Source organism: Cygnus atratus, unplaced genomic scaffold, assembly GCF_013377495.2.
Source record: "Cygnus atratus isolate AKBS03 ecotype Queensland, Australia unplaced genomic scaffold, CAtr_DNAZoo_HiC_assembly HiC_scaffold_38, whole genome shotgun sequence".
NCBI classification, from domain to species: Eukaryota; Metazoa; Chordata; class Aves; order Anseriformes; family Anatidae; genus Cygnus; species Cygnus atratus.
The window spans coordinates 115266-135375 of record NW_026109974.1 but is presented as its reverse complement, the minus strand read 5'-3'; the positions used below and the strand labels follow the sequence as shown (position 1 = coordinate 135375).

At 46.2% G+C, this 20110-nt stretch overlaps 1 gene segment (V, D, J or C); it reads right to left on the bottom strand.

The window, feature by feature from the left end:
- The window catches only part of LOC118261339 (Ig mu chain C region-like), a 57180-nt gene that overhangs the window by 16790 nt on the left and 20280 nt on the right, over positions 1–20110 (bottom strand). Inside the window, 2 exon segments of the C gene segment in view lie at positions 2091–2134; positions 15555–15561. Coding sequence covers positions 2091–2134; positions 15555–15561 — 51 coding nt within the window.

Genomic DNA, 20110 nt, shown 5'->3' with positions numbered 1-20110 from the left:
TCACTATTTAAGCACAAAATGCCTCATTCCAAGCCTGCCTACTGCGTAAAACCCTTAGAAACTGCCGTGCCAGAAACCCTAATTTTGGATATTAAATTAAGACTTGTGGGGAGATTTTGTGGAGTTATTGGCGAATAAAGGCAAAAATATGCCCCAAATTGACAATAATGGGTGAAAAATGCAGGCTTAAGCCTCATTTAAAATTTAATAGCATCAAAATTTATCGTTAAATAGCCAAATTTGGAGGGGAAGAAAAGAATAACTAACAGTCCCAAGCCACTCCTGTTTTTTGTCTAAATTAATAAAGTCCCTATTAATTAATGAATTAAAAATGAGGATTATAATACAATATTATTTGGGGGTCTTTGTCCCAAGCAAGTCAAACTCCTCTAAAACTGCCCCAAAAAATGTCCTATTAAACTTTTTCTAGGTAAAAAAGGGATTAGATTTTGACTTTGGTGAACTTTTAACAACTCTAAAACCCCCTAAAACTGCCTCAAAAGCGATTATCAATAAAATTAAGATATTTTTAGCCACCAAGACCCCCTGAAATTCACCCAAGAGCCCCCAAAATGCCTCATTTCAGAGAAAATCCATGATAAAAGCCACAAAATCCAGAGGATTTGTGGGGACCTAGACTTAGGGACGTCAGCCTGGCAAATTTAACTCAAACCACCCCAAAAACAGCGCAAAGAAAAAGGGAGACATTACCTGAAATTTTGTCCTTCAGCCTCAGTCTTCACCCACTATTTTGGGTCAGGTCACAATAATTTTTTCAATTAAATAACCTCCCTGGCCATTTTCACTAAAAACAGGGACTTTTCTGTCCTTTTGCCCGAAACGCTCTCAAAAAGCTTCAATTAGGGCTCGACACCAAGGCTCGATAATTAAATTGTCCTATTAAATAGAAATCTCTATTTTTTTTTTTCTTAGAAATTCAAACTTTAGGACTAAACCACCAAGAAAATTAACTCCCTAGGGATGACCCAACTGCCAAACCCTAAAAAAAACACTGAAAAACTGCAAAATTCAAAGTCCTCTGTCTTCCCCTGCTCAGTCTTATCTGCCAAATATATTTTCTGACATAATTTTGCGTGAAAAGTCCTTTTTTTTCTCCCCATCTTGCCCAAACAAAGCAATTTCTCCCCCGGAAAAAAAAAATATATAAATATAAATATATATATATATTTTATATATATATATATATATATAAACATATATATATATTATATAATTTATATATTATACATATATATAAAATATATAAACTGGGGAGCGAAAAAAATCGACATTTCCACTCTACACAAAACCTCTATTAAACTCAACTCAACAAAAATGCCAAGTTAAGCCCCAAAACCTTCCCCTGGGTCCCTCTAGCCCTCACACGTCCTATTTTCCCCACCCCCCAAAAAATTCTAAAAATAGACATTTTAGGGCTGACAAAGACTTTTTGACCTAATCCTGCCAAAAAAATCATCTCCGCGTGATTTTTTTTTCTAACAGACTCCCAAATCCACTTTTTGACCCAATCCTGACATCAAACTGCCTTCAGTTATTTTTTTTGCCCCTAAAAACACCCTAAAATCATATTTTTGACATGATCCTGACATCAAGTCATCTCCACATGACTTTTTCCCCAAAAAAAGACCTGAAAATTAACTTTTTTACCCAATCCTGACGTCAAACTGCCTTCAGTCAATTTTTGCCCCCTAAAAACACCCTAAAATCATATTTTTGACATGATCCTGCCATCAAGTCACCGCCACATGAATTTTTTCCCCCAAAAAGACCTGAAAATCGACATTTTCACCCAGTCCTGACATCAAACTCCCTTTGACCAAATATCCCCCCATCAAAATCGACCCAAAAATCGACATTTTGACCCAATTCTGCCAGGAAAACCCCCTCCAGATGAAAATTCCCCCCCAAAATCGACCCCAAATCGGGCATTTCGACCCATCGACGGCCGGTTTGCCCCATTTTCGGCCCCCAAGGCGGGGGCCACCCGCCCTCCGGACCCCCACCCGGCCCGAAATTTGAGAAAATTGTCCCAAATTCGCCGTGGCGAGATGTTTGGCAGGAGGACTTACCGGAGGAGACGGTCACCTCGGTCCCGTGGCCCCAGAGATCAATGCTACCAGCAGTACCACAACGGGGCGAAGGCATTGAACCGCCGCTCAAAAACCCCTCCCACCTCTATTTTGCAGCCAAAAATATATATTTTAGCCAATTCAGGGCGTTTTCACCTCAATTCGGGCCCCTTGGGGCATCCTGCGGGCTAAAAAATGTGGGTTTTTGTCTTCTTGGGTGTTTTCCACAGGGATAAAATTAGGGTTTTCCTTCTTGAGTGCAGGCTGATGAGGTAGAAATGGGCAATAAATGGTTGAAAAAAGTAAAGAATGGCAGCAAAAGGCAAAATAATCAACATATTTGGGGTAAAATTGGATGCAAAGGGCAAAAAAATGCCCATGTTTGGGGAGAAAACTGCAATAAAGGGCAAAGCAACACCATATTTGGGTCAAAAATGGACATTAAGGGCATGACACCGGCATATTTCAGGAATAGCTGGCCGAAAAATGTTAAGGAATGCCAATATTTGGGGCAAAAATGGCCATAAAAGGTTAAACATCCCGATATTTGAGTCACAGTGGCAGAGAAATGTCCATATTTGGGGCAAAAATTGGGGATGAAGTGGGAAATATCCCCATGTTTTGGGGAAAAATGGCCATAAAGGGGAAAACTTTGTCATATTTGGGGTAAAGAATTGTCGTATTTGGTTGAAAACACGCCAAACGGGGTAAAAACTAGTATTTGGAGACATAAGAGGTAGGGAAATGGGAATATTGGGAGAAAAATGGCCATAAAGGGTGAAACGTCCCCAGAATGCTGAGCATGATTTTTTGTCATGGGACGTAGCATGGTGATAACCACCACAACCAGCAAAAACAGCACAACCCACAGTGACACAGGGCAGAACAAAATCCCCCAGCAGAGCCAAAAATGATGGTTTTCGGTTCAAATTGCCTCCTGTGGCGCTGCTTAGGTCATCGGTGGTGCCCATGGGGTGCTGAAATGGGCAAAAATGGGTAAAATGGCTCATAAATGTCTCCAGCATCCATATGGCCTCATATAGGTGTTTGAGGCAGAAATGGGTAAAAATGGCTATAAAGGACAAAAACGTTCCCATAATAGGGGGGAAGATGGCCTTAAAAGGAAAAGCATCCCCATATTTGCTGCAAAACTGGCCATAAAGGGCAAAAATATCACAATATGTAGAGGAAATATGGCCAGAAAAAGGAAAATGTGCATATATTTAAGGCAAAAACAGCAAAAAGAGGTAAATCATCCCCTTATTTGCTGGAGAAACGGCCACAATGGGAAAAGAAACATCCATATCTGGAGGAAAGCTTGCCCAAACTGTGAAGAAAAGACAAAATTTGGGGATAAAAATGGCTATAAAGAGTGAAATGCCCCCATATTTAGGGCTAAATTGTCCATAAAAAGGAATGGTCGTATTTGGGGTAAAGAAGGTGGAAAGGGCAAAAGTTTCCCCAACAGTGCTGCAAAACCAGCCATAAAAGGCAAAAGCGTCCCCATATTTAGAGCCAAACTGGCCAGAAAATGTAAAATCTCACAATATTTGGGGGAAAATGGGCTGGAAGAGGAAGAACATCAGAAGATTTGCTGGAAAACTTGCCAAAAAAGGTGAAAGTGACCTCACTATGAGGTAAAAACTAGACTTAAAGGGAAAAATATCCCTATATGTAGAGAAAGAGTGTCCATAAAGGATACGGGAGTCTTCATATTGGGGGTAAAAATGGCCATAAATGGCAAAACACCCTCAGATTTGCTCAAGTAGAGAAAATGACTGTTTTTGTCATGGGATGTAGCACTGTGTAATAAGCACTGTAACCACTACCAGCACCCACGGTGACACAGCAGGGACCAAAATCCCCCAGCAGAGTGGCTGCAGGCTGAGCACCTCCCTCTCGTGCCCCAAAATATCCCATTTTTGCGGCAAAAAAGACAGCCCCACATTCTGGAAAAAGAAAGGCCATGAAGTGCAAAATTGTTCCCATATTTGGGTCAAAAATGGTCATAAAGGGGGATAGCATCCCCAAACTTTGTTACAACTGGTGATAACGAGCAAAAATATCCCCATAAACAGGCAAGAAGTGACCACAAGGAGCAAAAGATCCCCAGATTTGGGGCAAAATGACAGTAAAAGGGAAAAAATCCTCTGTTGGGTGCTGAAAAGAGCATGGAGGTCCTAATTTAGTTAATTATTTAAATGTGAAAAGTCCATACTTAGGGCAACACTGGCCACTGAATGTGAAGAAATGCCAATTTGGGGGAAAAATGGTCATAAGTGGTGAAAAAAAAAACATATATAGTGCTACAAGGTCCATTAAAGGTCCACATTTGGGAAAAAGTTGGCCATAAAGTATAAAAACACTCCTATATTTGGGGAAAAACTGGCCATAAAAGGGCAAAAGGCCACAAATGGTGAAGAAGCACCAATATTTGAGGCAAAAATAACCATAATGGGCATGGCAACCTAAATATTTGAAGATTCAGTGGCCAAATAAAGGAAATGGTCACAATGGAGCAAAAAGAGTGGGAAAATGGTAAAATATCCCCATATTTGGGGCACAACTGGCCATGAAGGGCAAACCACCCAACTTTTGGCACGCAAATGACCATAAGAGGCGAAATGACCCCAAAGTTTTGAGGTGGTCCCGGGGGGACTTGGGGCTCTGGGGACACCACTGGGTTGGTGGCAGATGTCCCAAAACCCGTGTTTCCTGCCCCAAAATGACATTTGTCCCCTGGGAAAGGCCCCCCCAAATGCGGCAGCGGTGGGGAGCGGAGCCGGGACCGGAATATGGTTTTTGTCATGGGATGAAACACTGTGATAACCGTAAGCCACGCATGTACCAAACACCCTCTCCATACAAGCACCCACGGTGACACAAAGGGGACCAAAATCCCGCGGCGATGTGGGGCCGCACGCCCGAGCGGCTGCAGGCTGAGCACCTCCCCCTCGTGCCCAAAATATCCCATATTTGCAGCAAAAGTGACTGTGAAGGACAAAATATCCCCACATTTGCGGCAAAAAAAACAAGATTTTTTTTTCAACGTATTTTCTGCAAAATGGGCCCCATTGGATAAAAGCGTCTCCGCTTTTGGGACAAAACTGGTTATAAAGGGCAAAAGTATCCCAATATTTTGAGAAAAATTGTCATTATAGGAAAATCATCCATAAATGCATGGCAGAAAGAACAAAAATTCACAAAATGATCCTATTAGGTGCTGGAATGAAACAAAAAAGGGCAAATTATCCCCAAGTTGTAGGCAAATCTTGCCACAAAAGCCTAAGAAATGTCCACTTTTGGTGCAAAAATTGGCCATACAGGGCAAAACACCTCAACCATTGGCACAGAAATGAGAGAAGAAGGGAAAATTCCACATATTTGGACTAAATCTAGCCATAAAACATAAAATATTCTCATCCTTCTTGGCCAAAATTGGCCTTAAAGGGCAAAAAATCTCCATATTTCTTGCAAGAATGTCATTAAAAGGCAAAACAGCCCCAAATTTGAAGCAAATATTACAATAAAAAACAAAGGCACCTCCACACTTAAGGAATAACTTAAAAGAAAGGCCAAAGTATTTTCTTATATTTGGGGAAAAATGGTAATAAGAAGACAAATATTCCTGAATTTCCAGAAAAAATGACCACAAATGGTAAAGTGCCAATATTTAAGGCAAAAATGGCTATAAGGAGCACGGGCACCCCAATATTCAGTATAAAAGTGACCATAAAGTGAAAATCATCCACAAATCTGAGTCAGAATTAGACATAAAGGCAACAAACAGTCCATAGAAGTTGCCAAAATTGGCCATACAGAGTAAAAAATTGGCCATTTGGAGCAAAAGTAGCCAAAAAGGCAAGAAAAATCCTATCTGTGTTGGAAAAATGGCCGTGGAGGGCAAAACATCTCAACTCTTGACAAAGAAGTGGCTGGAAGAGGCAAATTTACCCATATTTGGGTAAAAATAGCCATAAAATGTGAAATCTCTCCGGACATGTTGACTAAATGACCATCAAGGGCAACATTTTCCTGTATTTTGGGCCACAATAACCAAAAATGCTCATGTTTGGGGCCAAACTGGTCATAAAGGGTGAAATGTTCCCAGATTTGGAGCCACCATGCCCATCAAGGAGACGGAAATCTTTATGTTTGGGACAAAACTGGCCATAAATGGGAAAAATCCCAAGATTTTGAGCCACCATGGCCATAAAGGGCACGGAAATCCTTGCGTTTGGGACAAAATTGGCTGTAAAAGTCAAAAAATCCCCAGTTTTGCTCAAGTAGAGCTGAGCATCGTTTTTGTCATGGGATGTAACACTGTGTAATAACCACAACAAGCACCAGTACTCACAGTGACATAGAGGGCATCAAAATCCCCCAAAACGTCCCCCAATGCCACGAAGCTCCACGCCCGAGTGGTCGCAAGCTGAGTTCCTTCCTCCCAAATGGCCCCAAATGGCCCCCAAAAAGGACAAAAACATCCCTGATTTGGGGAAAGAGTGGCCAGAAAGGGCAAAATATCACGACGTTTGGGGCAACAGTGATCATAAAGAACATAAAATCTCAGTATTTAGGGAAAAAATAGACATTAAAGGCAAAACATTCACGAATTTGGGGCAAAACAGAAAAAAAAAAGTCAAGAGATGCCTATGTGAGGTGTCAATATGTCCATAAAAGGACATTTTTCCCCCACTGGGCGTAAAATTCACCATAAAAGGCAAAGAAACGTCCTTATTTGAAGCAGAAATGGTCATAAAGGGCAAAACATCCGATTCTTGCCACGGAGATAAAATATCCCCACATTCAGTGGAAAAAAATGGCCATGAAGGGCAAACATCCACATATTTGGTGGCAAATTGACAATAAAAGGCAAAATTATCCCCATATTTTTTGCAAATATGAACATGAAAGACAAAGACGATTCCATATTTGGCTAAAATGTGCAATAAAGGTCCAAAAGATCCTGGTGTCTGGGGCAAAACTGGCCTTAAGAGGCAACACAGCCCCAAATTTTGGGGAAAACAGGCTATGAAGTGCAAAAGCATTCAATATTTGGGGCAAAACTGGTCATAAAGGGCAAAATGTCCCCAGATTTGAAGCCACTACGCCAATCAAAGCCACAGAAATTCTTGTATTTTGGGCATAAAGGGTGAAACATCCCCAGATTTCGAGCCACCAGCCCCATCAAGGGCACGGAAATTCTAGTATTTGGGGCAAAACTGGCCATAAAAGGACAAAGGCCCCCAGATTTGCTCGTTGGCCACCAAGAATCATTTTGTTATGGGATGAAGCACTGTGTGCATAAGGAGCACCCCAAGTACTAGTACCCACGGTGACACAAAAGGGACCAAAATCCCCCCATGTGACCCCAAAGCTGCGGGGCTGCACGCCCGAGTGGCTGCAAGATCAGTTCCTTCCTCTGAAATGGTCCCAAATGGCCCCAAAAAGGAAAAAACGTACCATATTTGGAGCTAAAATGCCCATAAAGGGCAAAACGTCCACAGGTTTTCTGCAGAACTTGATTTTAAAGGTAGAGAAAATTCCTAGATTTTCTGCAAAAGGGGTGGTAGTGAGCAAAAGTCTCCCAATGTTTTGAGATTTGAGAAATATTGGTAAATATTCGAGAAAAAAAAAAAAAAAAAAGAAGGTTGTTACAGGAAAAGCATTCACAAATTCATGGCAAAAAGAAGAAAAATCGCAAAATGTTCCTATTAGGTGATGGGATGGAAAAAAAAAAAAGGAAATTATCCCCATGTTTTGGCCAAACCTAGCCACAAAAATCCTAAGAAATGTCTAAATTGGGTGCAAAATTGGCCATATAGGGCAAAATATCACAACATTTGGCATGAAATTTGGTAGAAAAAGGGAAATTTTCATCTATTTGGGGTAAATCTATCCATAAGACAAAAAAACATCCCAATTCTCTTTGAGCAAATGACCCAAAAGGGGAAAAACACCACCGTAATTTGGGGTTCAAATGCCTGTAATGGGTAGAGAAGCACTCATCTTTGGGGCAAAAATGGACATAATGGGTAAAACATGCCAAGATTGGCTCAAAGAGCCCTAAACATCATTTTTGTCATGGGATGTGGCACCGTGTCATTAGTGTAACCACCAGTACCACGGTGACACAGAGGGGACCAAAATCCCCTGGCGCCCGTCAAAGAGGCCACACGCCCGAGCGACTGCGAGCTGAGCTCCTCCTTTTTCTGCCTAAAATAGCCAAAATATCCCATATTTTCAGCAAAAACATCACCATAAATACTGCATCTCCGGACGCGTTGACCAAAGGACCACCGAGGGCAAAATATCCCTGAATCTGGGTCCAAAACACTCATAAATGGCAGAAAAATGCTCATGGTTGGGGCCAAACTGGTCCTAAAGGTGAAAAATCCCCAAATTTGGAACCATCATGCCCATCAAGGACATGTAAATTCTTATATTTTGGGGCAAAATTGGACATAAGGGGCAAAATATCCCCAAATTTGGAGCCACCATGCCCATCGGGGACAAGGAAATTCTTTTATTTTTTGCAAAGCTGGTCATAAAGGGTGAAACGTCCCAAGATCTGGAGCCATGAGGGCCATAAAGGACATGGAAATTCTTGTATTTTGGGCAAAATTGGCCATAAAGGGTGAAATGTCCCCAGGTTTGGAGCCACCATGGCCATAAAGGACATAAAAATTCTTGTATTTGGGCAAAATTGGCCATAAAGGGTGAAATGTCTCCAGATTTGGGGCCACCATGCCCATCAAAGACACGAAAATTCTTCTATTTTGGCCATAAAGAGTAAAATGTCCCAAGATTTGGGACGCTTTATGGTCCACAAGGGCCATAAAGGACACGTAAATTCTTATATTTTGGGCAAAACTGGCCATAGAGGTCAAAAAATCCTCAGATTTTCTCAAGTAGAGCAAAATATCAATTTTTGTCATGGGTTGTAGCACCGTGCAACCCAACCAGCACCAGCACTCACGGTGACACAGGGGGGACCAAAATCCCCCAAAGCGTCCCCCGATGCCGCGAAGCTCTACGCCCGAGCAGCCTCAAGCTGATTTCCTTCCTCCCAAAGGGCCCCAAATGGGGAAAAAAAAAAAGCAGATTTCCTCTAAAAATGTCATCTCAACATTTGTTGCTCGTATGACAACAAAATGCGAAGAGTTCTCCAAATTGGAGCAAAAGTTTGCATTAAAATTCAAAAACATCATCATTTGGGAGTGAAGATGATCATAAAGGGTAAAGCATCCCCATAAAGGGCCGAGCATGGCTGTATTTGGGTCTAAAATGGCCACAAAAGGTAAAAATCCCTGTACTATTGGCAAAACTGGCCATGAAAGGTGATGGCATGCTAATGTGGGAGAAAACTCTCACTTTACATGGCAAAACATCCCAATTTGGGGGTAAAATGGGCAATAGGAGACAAAACAACCCCAAATTCGCTGCAAACCTGGCCAAAAGAGGCAAAACATTCCCACATTTGGGGGAAAATGGCCATAAAAGTGAATAAATGACCAAATCTGGGACCAAAAAACTGCACTAGGAGTAAAATATTGTAAATTTTAGGGTGAAGCTGGCAATAAAAGGCAAAGAATTCCCGTATTTGTTGCAAATATGACCACAAAAACCAAACGCATCTCCATACCTGGGGAAGAACTTGCAAGAAAGGTCAAAAGCATCCTTGTGTTTCGGGTAAAAATGGTCATAATATCCATATTTCTGGTTAAAATATCCATAAATGGAATAACAAGACCATATTGGGCTCCACCATGTTCTTAAAAGACAAACAAATGATAATTCTGGGGGGCAAACTGGCCATAAAGGGCAAAACATCCTTCTATCTGCTGAGAATAGGGCAATAGAGAGATAAAACTCACTATATTTGGGGTAAAAATGGCAATAAATGGGAAAACACTTCAATTTTTGGAGCCTGAATGCTCACAAAAGGCAGAGAAATGCCCGTATTTGGGATCTAAATGGCCAAAAGGGCAAAAACATTCCCATTTGGGGGGCAGAAATGTCTCTAAATCACAAAACATCTCCATCCTTGGGGCAAAACTACCCTAAAGAGGCAAAATGTGTCGATATTTGGGTAGATATCAAGACTGGAGGCTTGGTGTAGAAAATCTGGTCATGGTTCAGGAATTTGGGGCACGGTTCAGGAAATTTGAGCCTATTGAGAGAAATTTGAACTCAGAACAAGACTGTGGGCTCGGTTAAGAAATTGTGGGCACGGTTCATCAAATTTGGGCACATTGAGAGAAATTTGGACTCAGAACAAGACTGCGGGTTTGGTTCAGGAAATTTGGGCACGGTTCAGTAAATTTGAGCATATTGAAAGAAATTTAAACTCAGACCAAAACTGCGGGTTTGGTTCAGTAAATTTAGGCATGGTTCAGTAAATTTGAGCATATTGAGAGAAATCTGAAGACCTTTGGCTCAGTGCAGGAAATTTGGGTTGGGTGCAGGAAATTTAGACATGGTTCAGCAAATTTGAGCATGTTGAGAGAAATTTAGACTTAGAACAAGCCTGTGGGCACGGTTCAGGAAATTTGGGCATGGTTCAGTAAATTTGAGCATATTGAGAGAAATTTGAACTCAGACCAAAACTGCGGGCTCAGTTCAGAAACTTTGGGCACGGTTCAGTAAATTTGAGCATACTGAGAGAAATTTGAACTCAGACCAAAACTTTGGGCTCAGTTAAGAAAGTTTGGGCACAGTTCAGGAAATCTGGGCCTGGTTCAGTAAATTTGAGCATACTGAGAGAAATTTGAAGACCTTTGGCTCAGTGCAGGAAATTTGGGTTGGGTGTGGTAAATTTGGGCATGGTTCAGCAAATTTGGGCACACTGAGAGAAATTTGGACTCAGAACAAGACTGCGGGCTTGCTTCAGGAAATTTGGGCATGGTTCAGCAAATTTGAGCATATTGAAAGAAATTTAAACTCAGACCAAAACTGCGGGTTCAGTTCAGGAAGTTTGGGCACGGTTCAGTAAATTTGGGCACAGTTCAGTAAATCTGAGTGCGTTGCAAAAAATTTAAACTCAGACCAAAACTTGGGGTTCATTTCAGGAAGTTTGGGTACGGTTCAGTAAATCTGAGCATATTGAGAGAAATTTGAACTCAGACCAAAACTGCGGGTTTGGTTCCAGAAATTTGGTCTTGGTTCATCAAATGTGGGCAAACTGAGAAATTTGGACTCAGAGCAAGACTGTGGGCGCAGTTCAGTAATTTTGGGTGCTGTTGAGGAAACTTGGGCACGGTTCAGTAACTTTTGGGTGGTATTGAGGAAACTTGGGCACGGTTCAGTAAATTTGGGTGCTGTTGAGGAAATTTGGGCACGGTTCAGTAAATTTAGGTGCTGTTGAGGAAACTTGGGCTTGGTTCAGTAAATCTGGGTGCTGTTGAGGAAGCTTGGGCACGGTTCAGTAAATCTGAACACGTAGCAAAAAATTCAACCTCAAACCAAGACCATGGAGGAAATTTGGGCACGGTTCATGAGACTCGGGCACGGTGCAAGGTTCTGGGCACGCTTGGAGCTCCAGATGGGCAGATATCGCCGCGGTGGGTTTTGTGACAGCCGTGCACGGGCTCTGAGCCACCGTGACCAGCAGCTTTCGCGCAGTAGTAGGTGGCGGTGTCTTCGGCCTTGAGGCTGTTCATCTGCAGGGTGACCGTGCTCTGCCCATCGTTCCTGGAGATGGTGAAGCGTCCCTTCACCGCCGACGCGTAGGATGTGCTACTACCACCGCTGTTAATAGCTGCGACGTATTCGAGCGCCTTCCCGGGTGCCTGTCGCACCCATTCCATGCCGAAGCTGCTGAAGGTGTATCCGGAGCCCTTGCAGACCAGGGTCAGGGACCCCCCGGGCTTCACGAGGCCCCCTCCGGACTCGTCCAACGTCTCGGCCGCCCGCAGCCCTGGGGAGGAAGGACAGAGAGCGGTGGGCTCAGCCGCACGGCACGGGCCCCCGCACGGCCGTGGGGAGCCGGGGCCGCCGGCAGCCTCCGCGGGACCGGGCCCTACCTGGGACGGCGGCCAGGAGGAGGAGGAGGAGGGCGAAGGCGTGAGGACTCATGGTGGGTAGGGGAAGGGGGCGCCGGGTGCTGTGGAGATGCTGGGGACGGGCGTATTTGAAGGCGCCCGGAGGGGGTATTTGCATGGGGAGCGGGCTCCAAGGCGGGGGGGGTCGGTTTCGTGGGGAGGGGCCGGGACCGGGTTTCGCGCCACGCTCGTTAGCGGCGCGCATCGAGATGTTTAATTACCATCCTTGATTTGCGCCCGACAGTTGAGCGCGTTGATTCATTTCATTGCGCTCTCTGCCATGCGTTAATTGGGCGCGCTGAGTTGTTTAATTGCCGGCCTTGGCATGGACTCATCATGTTCCATTGTTATTTCATTGCATTCCCTACCATATCCTAATTAATTGAGTGCATTTAATTCTTTAATTGCAATCTTTGACATGAATTTATCATGTTTCCTCATTGAATTATTTAATTTTAATCTCCATTATGACTCTAATTGAGCACACAACTATTTCGTTGCAATCTTCAGTATAAACTCATCGTGGTCCCTTGTTGACTTCTTTCATTGCATTCCCTACCATGCTCTAATTAATTGTGTGTGTTTAATTATTTAATTGCATTCTTTGACATGAACTGATCATGTTTCCCCATTGAGTTATTTTATTACATTAACTACATGGACTCATTAATTGGGACCATTGACTTATTGCATTGTAATCTTTGATGAACTCTCATTGTTTTTCTTCGTTGACTTATTTCATTGTAATTTCAACTACACAATCACTAATTGAGTGCTCAGAATTATTTAATTGCAATCTTTGACATGAACTCATCGCCTTTCCTCGTTATTTTGTTGTAATCTTCACCGTGCTGTCGTTAATTGGGTGCATCTAATTATTTCCTTGCCATGTTTGACATGAACTCATCATTTTTGTGCATGGGGTTATCCCACACCAATCCCCACCATCTTCTCATTACCTTTGTGCACTGGATTAATTAATTAATTGGAATCATTTCCGCATGCTCATTGCTTGTGTGCATTACTTCGTTGCATCCTCTGCCTGATGAGTTAATTAATTACAGCCTCATCAGCGCCCTCATCCTGTGCACACGTCAAATTGCAGAGTCTCAGACTGGGTTTTTTAATTTCGGTCTCTGCACAGAGCTAATTGCAGATGTGCAGGGAGGTTTTTAATTGCAATCAGGAGCTCATCACCTACATGGAATGAATTATTTAATTGCAACCTCTTCCATGCAATCATCACTTACAGACCTTTAATTATTTAATTGCAATCTCTGTAGCCTGCTCATCAATTATGGAGAATAAATTATTTAATTATAGTTTCCCCCATGCACTAAGCACTTATGGATAATGAATTATTTAATTGCAATCTCTTTTATGTAATTAACACTTATTGGGAACAAATTATTTAATTGCAATCTCTTTTATGTAATCAACACTTATTGGGAACAAATTATTTAATTACTTTTTTTCCTACGTAATCATTACTCAAGGACTTGGAATTATCTAATTGCAACCTCTGGTGTCTGCTCAGCACTTAATTATTTAACCATTTATTTATTTATTTATTTAATCATTCAATCATTTAACCATTTAATTAGTTAATAATTCGATCAATTATTTATTTAATTATTTGGTTATTTGGTTGTTTTATTGTTTGATTATTTAATTATTCAATTATTTAATTATTTGATTGCAGTTTTCACCATGTAATCATCATTTATTGAGAATGAACTATTTAATTGTGATTTCTCCCATACAATCATCACTTATGGACACGGAATTAATTAATTGCAATTTCTCCCATCCAGTTATCACTTATGGAAACTTAATTATTTAATTGCAGTCTCTGTGATATGCTCATTAATTATGGAGACTCAATTGTTTAATTCCAATCTCTCCCATGCAATTATCATTTATGGACACTGAATTATTTAATTGCAATCTCTCCCATGCAATTATCACTCGTGGAAGTGTAATTAATTGCAATCTCTCCCATGCAATTATCATTTATGGACGTGTAATTAATTAATTACAATCTCTCCCACTGTATTATCATCACTTATGGACATTGAATTGTTTAATTGCAATCCCTCCCATGCACTCATCACTTATGGATATTGAATTATTTAATTACAATCTCTCCCATGCAATTATCACTTATGGACGTGTAATTAATTAATTGCAATCTCTCCCATGCAGCCTCCTCCCCTAAAATCTTCCCGGCACGCTCCACGCTCCCTGCACGGAGCTTTTGTTCCCGCTTCCCGCCCCCGGCCCCAGGTGTGGAGGCAAAAAATGGGTCCAGAAAACAGAAAGCGGCCATGTTTCGGGGCTGCTCCAGCTGCTGAGGTTTCAGGCAGTACCAAAATAACTCGTTTTCTGCCCAGAAATAGCCCCCGCGCAGACACCTGGCTGGCTGCGCTTGGGTGGGCGCCCGAGGCAGCGCTGAAGGTCTCAGCAAAAACTTCTCAAATTGGGGGTTTCCAGCCCAGAATTGGGATGACATTCCCACATTTTGGCCTCAGCTGGCCCCAAAGATGTTAAAAATATATTTGTATTCTGGAAAAAATGGGAAAAAGAGGAAAAAATCCATGTGACAGGTGTGTAAATGGCAAGGATAATAATAAACATCCAATTTTGATGAAAATTAGTGTTAAAAAGTAGGAATTGTGTATTATTTAAATCAAAAAATATCAATAAAAGGCAAAGAACCCCCATCATGGGGCCACAATGCCCCCCAGAATGAGTCAAATACTCATGTTTTCTGGCAAAGGCATATAGAGCCAAATACAACCATATTTGGGGCAAAAATAGACATGAAAGGGCAAAAAATGCCCCTACTGAGGTCAATAGGCAACGTGTCCCTCTCTCGTGCCTCCCTCTGGGGCAAAGATGATTGGAAATGGGAAAATACTTTTATTTTTGGAGTCTGAATGCTCAGAAAAATGCCTGTATTTGGGGTCCAAAAGGACAAAGGGGCAAAAGTATTCCCATCTTTGGGGCAAATTCCCTGAGCTCAAATTCCCTTCAATGAACCTAAATTCCCTTCTCTGAGCCCAAATTCTCTCCACTGAGCCCAAATTCCCTTCACTGAACCCAAATTCCCTTAATTGAACCCAAATTCCCTACTCTGAGCCCAACATCTTGCACCAAGCCCAAACCCAGGCTCTCCCCATTGACTTGATGGCCACTTTTCACCCAAATATCCATGAGTTTGGGCCCATATATTGAGTTTTGAGGCAAATATGGAGATGCTTTTGCTTTGGACACGTTTTTTTTTGCCAAAATACATGAACATTTTGGCCCTTTATGGTTCTTTCTTGCAGCAGCCACCGCAGAATGGGTTGAATCTGCCCAGATTCGGCTCCAGCTGGGCCTTTTTATGTTCACCCAGCGATCGTTGGGCGGTGACTCTGCTCCTCCAGGTTGCCCCAGGGCTGCGGGCGGCCGAGACGTTGGACGAGTCCGGAGGGGGCCTCGTGAAGCCCGGGGGGTCCCTGACCCTGGTCTGCAAGGGCTCCGGATACACCTTCAGCAGCGTCAGCATGGGATGGATCCGACAGGCGCCCGGAAAGGGGCTCGAGTGGGTCGCTACTATTAACAGCGGTGGTAGTAGCACATGGTACGTGTCGGCGGTGAAGGGACGCTCCACCATCTCCAGGAACAACGGGCAGAGCACGCTCACCCTGCAGATGAACAGCCTCAAGGCCGAAGACACCGCCACCTACTACTGCACGAGGGGTGGTGCTGGTGGTTATACTACAGCTGATAGTAGTGGCACTGGTGGTGCTGCTGGTGCTGGTTACTTTGATGGTGGTGGGGATGTTGACGATGGTGCTGGTGATGTTGACGGTGTTGGTATTGATGGCGGCGGTGGTGATGTTGATGGTGCTGGTGATGTTGATGGTGCTGGTCACATCGGTCATCCTGATCACCCAAATCCCTGGCATTACACCCCAAATCATTTGGTGAGCCCAACTCATTCCATTGACCCCAAGGTTCTGAACTAAGCCCAAATTTCCTGCTCCGTGCCCCAACCTTGCAGCCGGGTGTCCCTGACCCTGGTCTGCAAGGGCCCCGGCTTCACCTTCAGCAGCTTCGGCATGGGATGGGCACGACAGGTGCCCGGGAAGGGGCTCGAGGCGGTCGCAGGTATTAGGAGCGATGGTACCACAGGCTACGCGTCGGCGGTGAAGGGACGCTTCACCATCTCCAGGAACAACGGGCAGAGCACGGTCACCCTGCAGATGAACAGCCTCAAGGCCGAAGACACCGCCACCTACTACTGTGTGAAATGTGCTTACACTGGTGGTAGCTGAGGTCATGCTGGTGAGATTGATGGTGCTGCTGGTGCTGCTGGCATTGTTCATGGCCCAGGGAAAGGCCCCGACACAACTCACCCCGGCCACCAGAAGGTTCTCCACCCGCAGCTCTTCTCACGCAGCGCTGGGCTCTGGGGTCGTCGCTCCTGAGGCTTTTCACCCATGAAGCCCTCAGGCTGATGGATGTCGCCCTGGGCTTTTGCAGGGGTTGGGCCATCGAGGGCCCAGGACCCTCCTGGAGAACCTCCTGATGGATGGGCTGGATGGGCAGAGGGTGATGGAGGTTGGCCAATGGATGAAGGGTGGTCATGAAAAAAAGGAAATAAAATGCTGATAGTGGTGGAGACCCCAAAACGCACGTCCAAGACGACACCAGAAGCAGCATCAATACAATAAGCAGCACCACCAGCATAACCACTAGCAGCTCTCGCGCAGTAGTAGGTGGCGGTGTCTTCGGCCTTGAGGCTGTTCATCTGCAGGGTGGCCGTGCTCTGCCCGTCGTTCCTGGAGAGGGTGAAGCGTCCCTGCACCGCCGACGCGTAGCCTGTCCAACCACTATCGCTCTCAATACCCGCGACGTACTCAAGCCCCTTCCCGGGTGCCTGTCGCACCCACATCATGAGGTAGCTGCTGAAGGTGAAGCCGGAGGCCTTGCAGACCAGGGTCAGGGAACCCCCGGGCTTCACGAGGCCCCCTCTGCACTCAGAGAACCCGGGCACCGTGCTTGGTGCCACCCAGCACCTCCACATCTCCCTTCCCAACCAGCTCCTGCTGCCGTGTGCCCATCCGGCACCACATCTCATCTCCTCAGAGCTCACTGCAGTCCCTGGATGGTCCCAAACATCTCTGGCTTCACCTTCAGTAGCTACAACGTGATGTGGGTGTGACAGGCCCCCGGGAAGGGGCTCGAGTACGTCGCGGGTATTACCAGTGATGGTAGTTGGACAGGCTACACGCCGGCGGTGGAGGGACGCTTCACCATCTCCAAGGACAACACCAGAGCACGTTCACCCTGCAGATGAACAGCCTCAAGGCCGAAGACACCGCCACCTACTACTGCGCGAAAACTGCTGATGGTGGTGCTGGTGCAATCATTGCTGGTGCTGCTGGTGCTGGTGCTGGTGGTGATGTTGGTTGTGGTGCTGGTCATGATGATGGTGTTGGTGATGGTTTTTGTGTTGTTTGTCATGGTCTTGGTGATGTTAATATAGTCAGGCATCAACACCACCAGCACCATCACTGCTCCAGCCACTACCAGCATACTCCCTCACGCAGTAGTAGGTGGTGGTGTTGTTGGCCTTGAGGCTGTTCATCTCCAGCGTGACAATGTGCTACTATCACCACTCCAAATACTCGCAACCCACTCGAGCCCCATCCCGAGCGCCTGTCTCACCCACTGCATGTCATAGTCGCTGAAGGTAGAAGCAGCTACCGCATGTATTGGGTGCGACAGGCGCCCGGGAAGGGGCTCGAGGTCGTCGCAGCTATTAGCGGTGGTGGCACATCCTACGCGTCGGCGGTGAAGGGACACTTCACCATCTCCAGGAACAACGGGCAGAGCACGCTCACCCCGCAGATGAACAGCCTCAAGGCCGAAGACACCGCCACCTACTACTGCGCGAAAGCTGCTGGTGGTTATGGTGGTGCTTATGGTCATGCTGGTGAGATTGGTGGTGCTGCTGGTGCTGCTGGCATTGTTCATGGCCCAGGGAAAGGCCCCGACACAACTCACCCCGGCCACCAGCAGGTTCTCCACCCGCAGCTCTTCTCACGCAGCGCTGGGCTCTGGGGTTGTCACTCCTGAGGCTTTTCACCCACGAAGCCCTCAGGCTGACGGATGTCGCCCTGGGCTTCTGCAGGGCTGGGCCATCAAGGGCCCAGGATCCTCCTGGACAAGCAGCAGCTGATGTTGGATGAGTCCAGAGGGGGCCTCGTGAAGGCCGGGGGGTCCCTGACCCTGGTCTGCAAGGCCTCCGGCTTCACCTTCAGCAGCGTCGGCATGAACTGGGTGCGACAGGCGCCCGGGAAGGCGCTTGAGTGGGTTGCGAGTATTAGCACCAGTGGTAGTACCACAAGATACGCGCCGGCGGTGAAGGGACGCTTCACCATCTCCAGGAACAACGGGCAGAGCACGGCCACCCTCGTGATGAACAGCCTCAAGGCCGAAGACACCGCCACCTACTACTGCGCGAGAGCTGCTAGTGGTTATGCTGGTGGTGCTGGTTATCGTATTGATGCTGCTTCTGGTGGTGCTGATGGCCTCGTGCAGAGCACAGGGAGGGACCTTGGACATGGATTCTGGGGTCTCCACCACCATCACCATTTCATTTTGTTTTGTTTTATGACCACCCTTCATCCGCTGGCCAACCTCCATCACCCTCCGCCCCTCCCGCCCATCCATCAGGAGGTTCTCCAGGAGGGTCCTGGGCCCTCGATGGCCCAACCCCTGCAAAAGCCCAGGGCGACATCCATCAGCCTGAGGGCTTCATGGGTGAAAAGCCTCAGGAGCGACGACCACAGAACCCAGTGCTGCGTGAGAAGAGCTGCGGGTGGCGAACCTGCTGGTGGCCGGGGTGAGTTGTGTCGGGGCCTTTCCCTGGGCCATGAACAATGCCAGCAGCACCAGCAGCACCATCAATCTCACCAGTGTGACCCCAACTAGCACTGCTATCACGTTTCGCGCAGTAGTAGGTGGCGGTGTCTTCGGCCTTGAGGCTGTTCATCTGCAGGGTGAGCGTGCTCTGCCCGTTGTTCTTGGAGATGGTGAAGCGTCCCTTCACCGCCGGCACGTACCCTGTGTAACTACCATCGTTGTTAATACGCGCGACCAACTCGAGCCCCTTCCCGGGCATCTGTCAGATCCATCCCATGCTGACGCTGCTGAAGGTGAAGCCGGAGCCCTTGCAGACCAGGGTCAGGGACCCCCCAGGACTCACACGGCCCCCTCCGGACTCGTCCAACGTCTCGGCCGCCCGCAGCCCTGGGGAGGAAGGACAGAGAGCGGTGGGCTCAGCCTGGTCTGCAAGGCCTCCGGATACACCTTCAGCAGCTACAGCATGTATTGGGTGCGACAGGCGCCCGGGAAGGGGCTTGAGGTCGTCGCAGCTATTAACAGCGGTGGTAGTAGCACAAACTACGCGTCGGCGGTGAAGGGACGCTTCACCATCTCCAAGAACGACGGGCAGAGCACGCTCACCCTGCAGATGAACAGCCTCAAGGCCGAAGACACCGCCACCTACTACTGCACGAGAAGTTATGCTTGTAGTGGTTGTACTGCTGTTGGTTGGATTGACGGTGCTGCTGGTGCTGCTGGCCTCATCCACGGCCCATGGAAAGGTCCCGACACAGCTCATCCCAGCACCGCCGGCATGTAGGCTGTGCTACCACTGCTCATAACGGGTTCATGCCATGTGCTACCATCGCTCTGAATACCCGCGACCCACTCGAGCCCCTTCCCGGGTGCCTTTCGCACCCAGTGCATGCTGTAGCTGCTGAAGGTGAACCAGAGCCCTTGCAGACCAAGGTCAGGGACCCCCCGGGCTTCTGTAACCGCTCTCTGTCCTTCCTCCCCAGGGCTGCGGGCGACCATGACACTGGACGAGTGCAGAGGGGGCCTCATGAATCCTGGGGTGTCCCTGATCCTGGT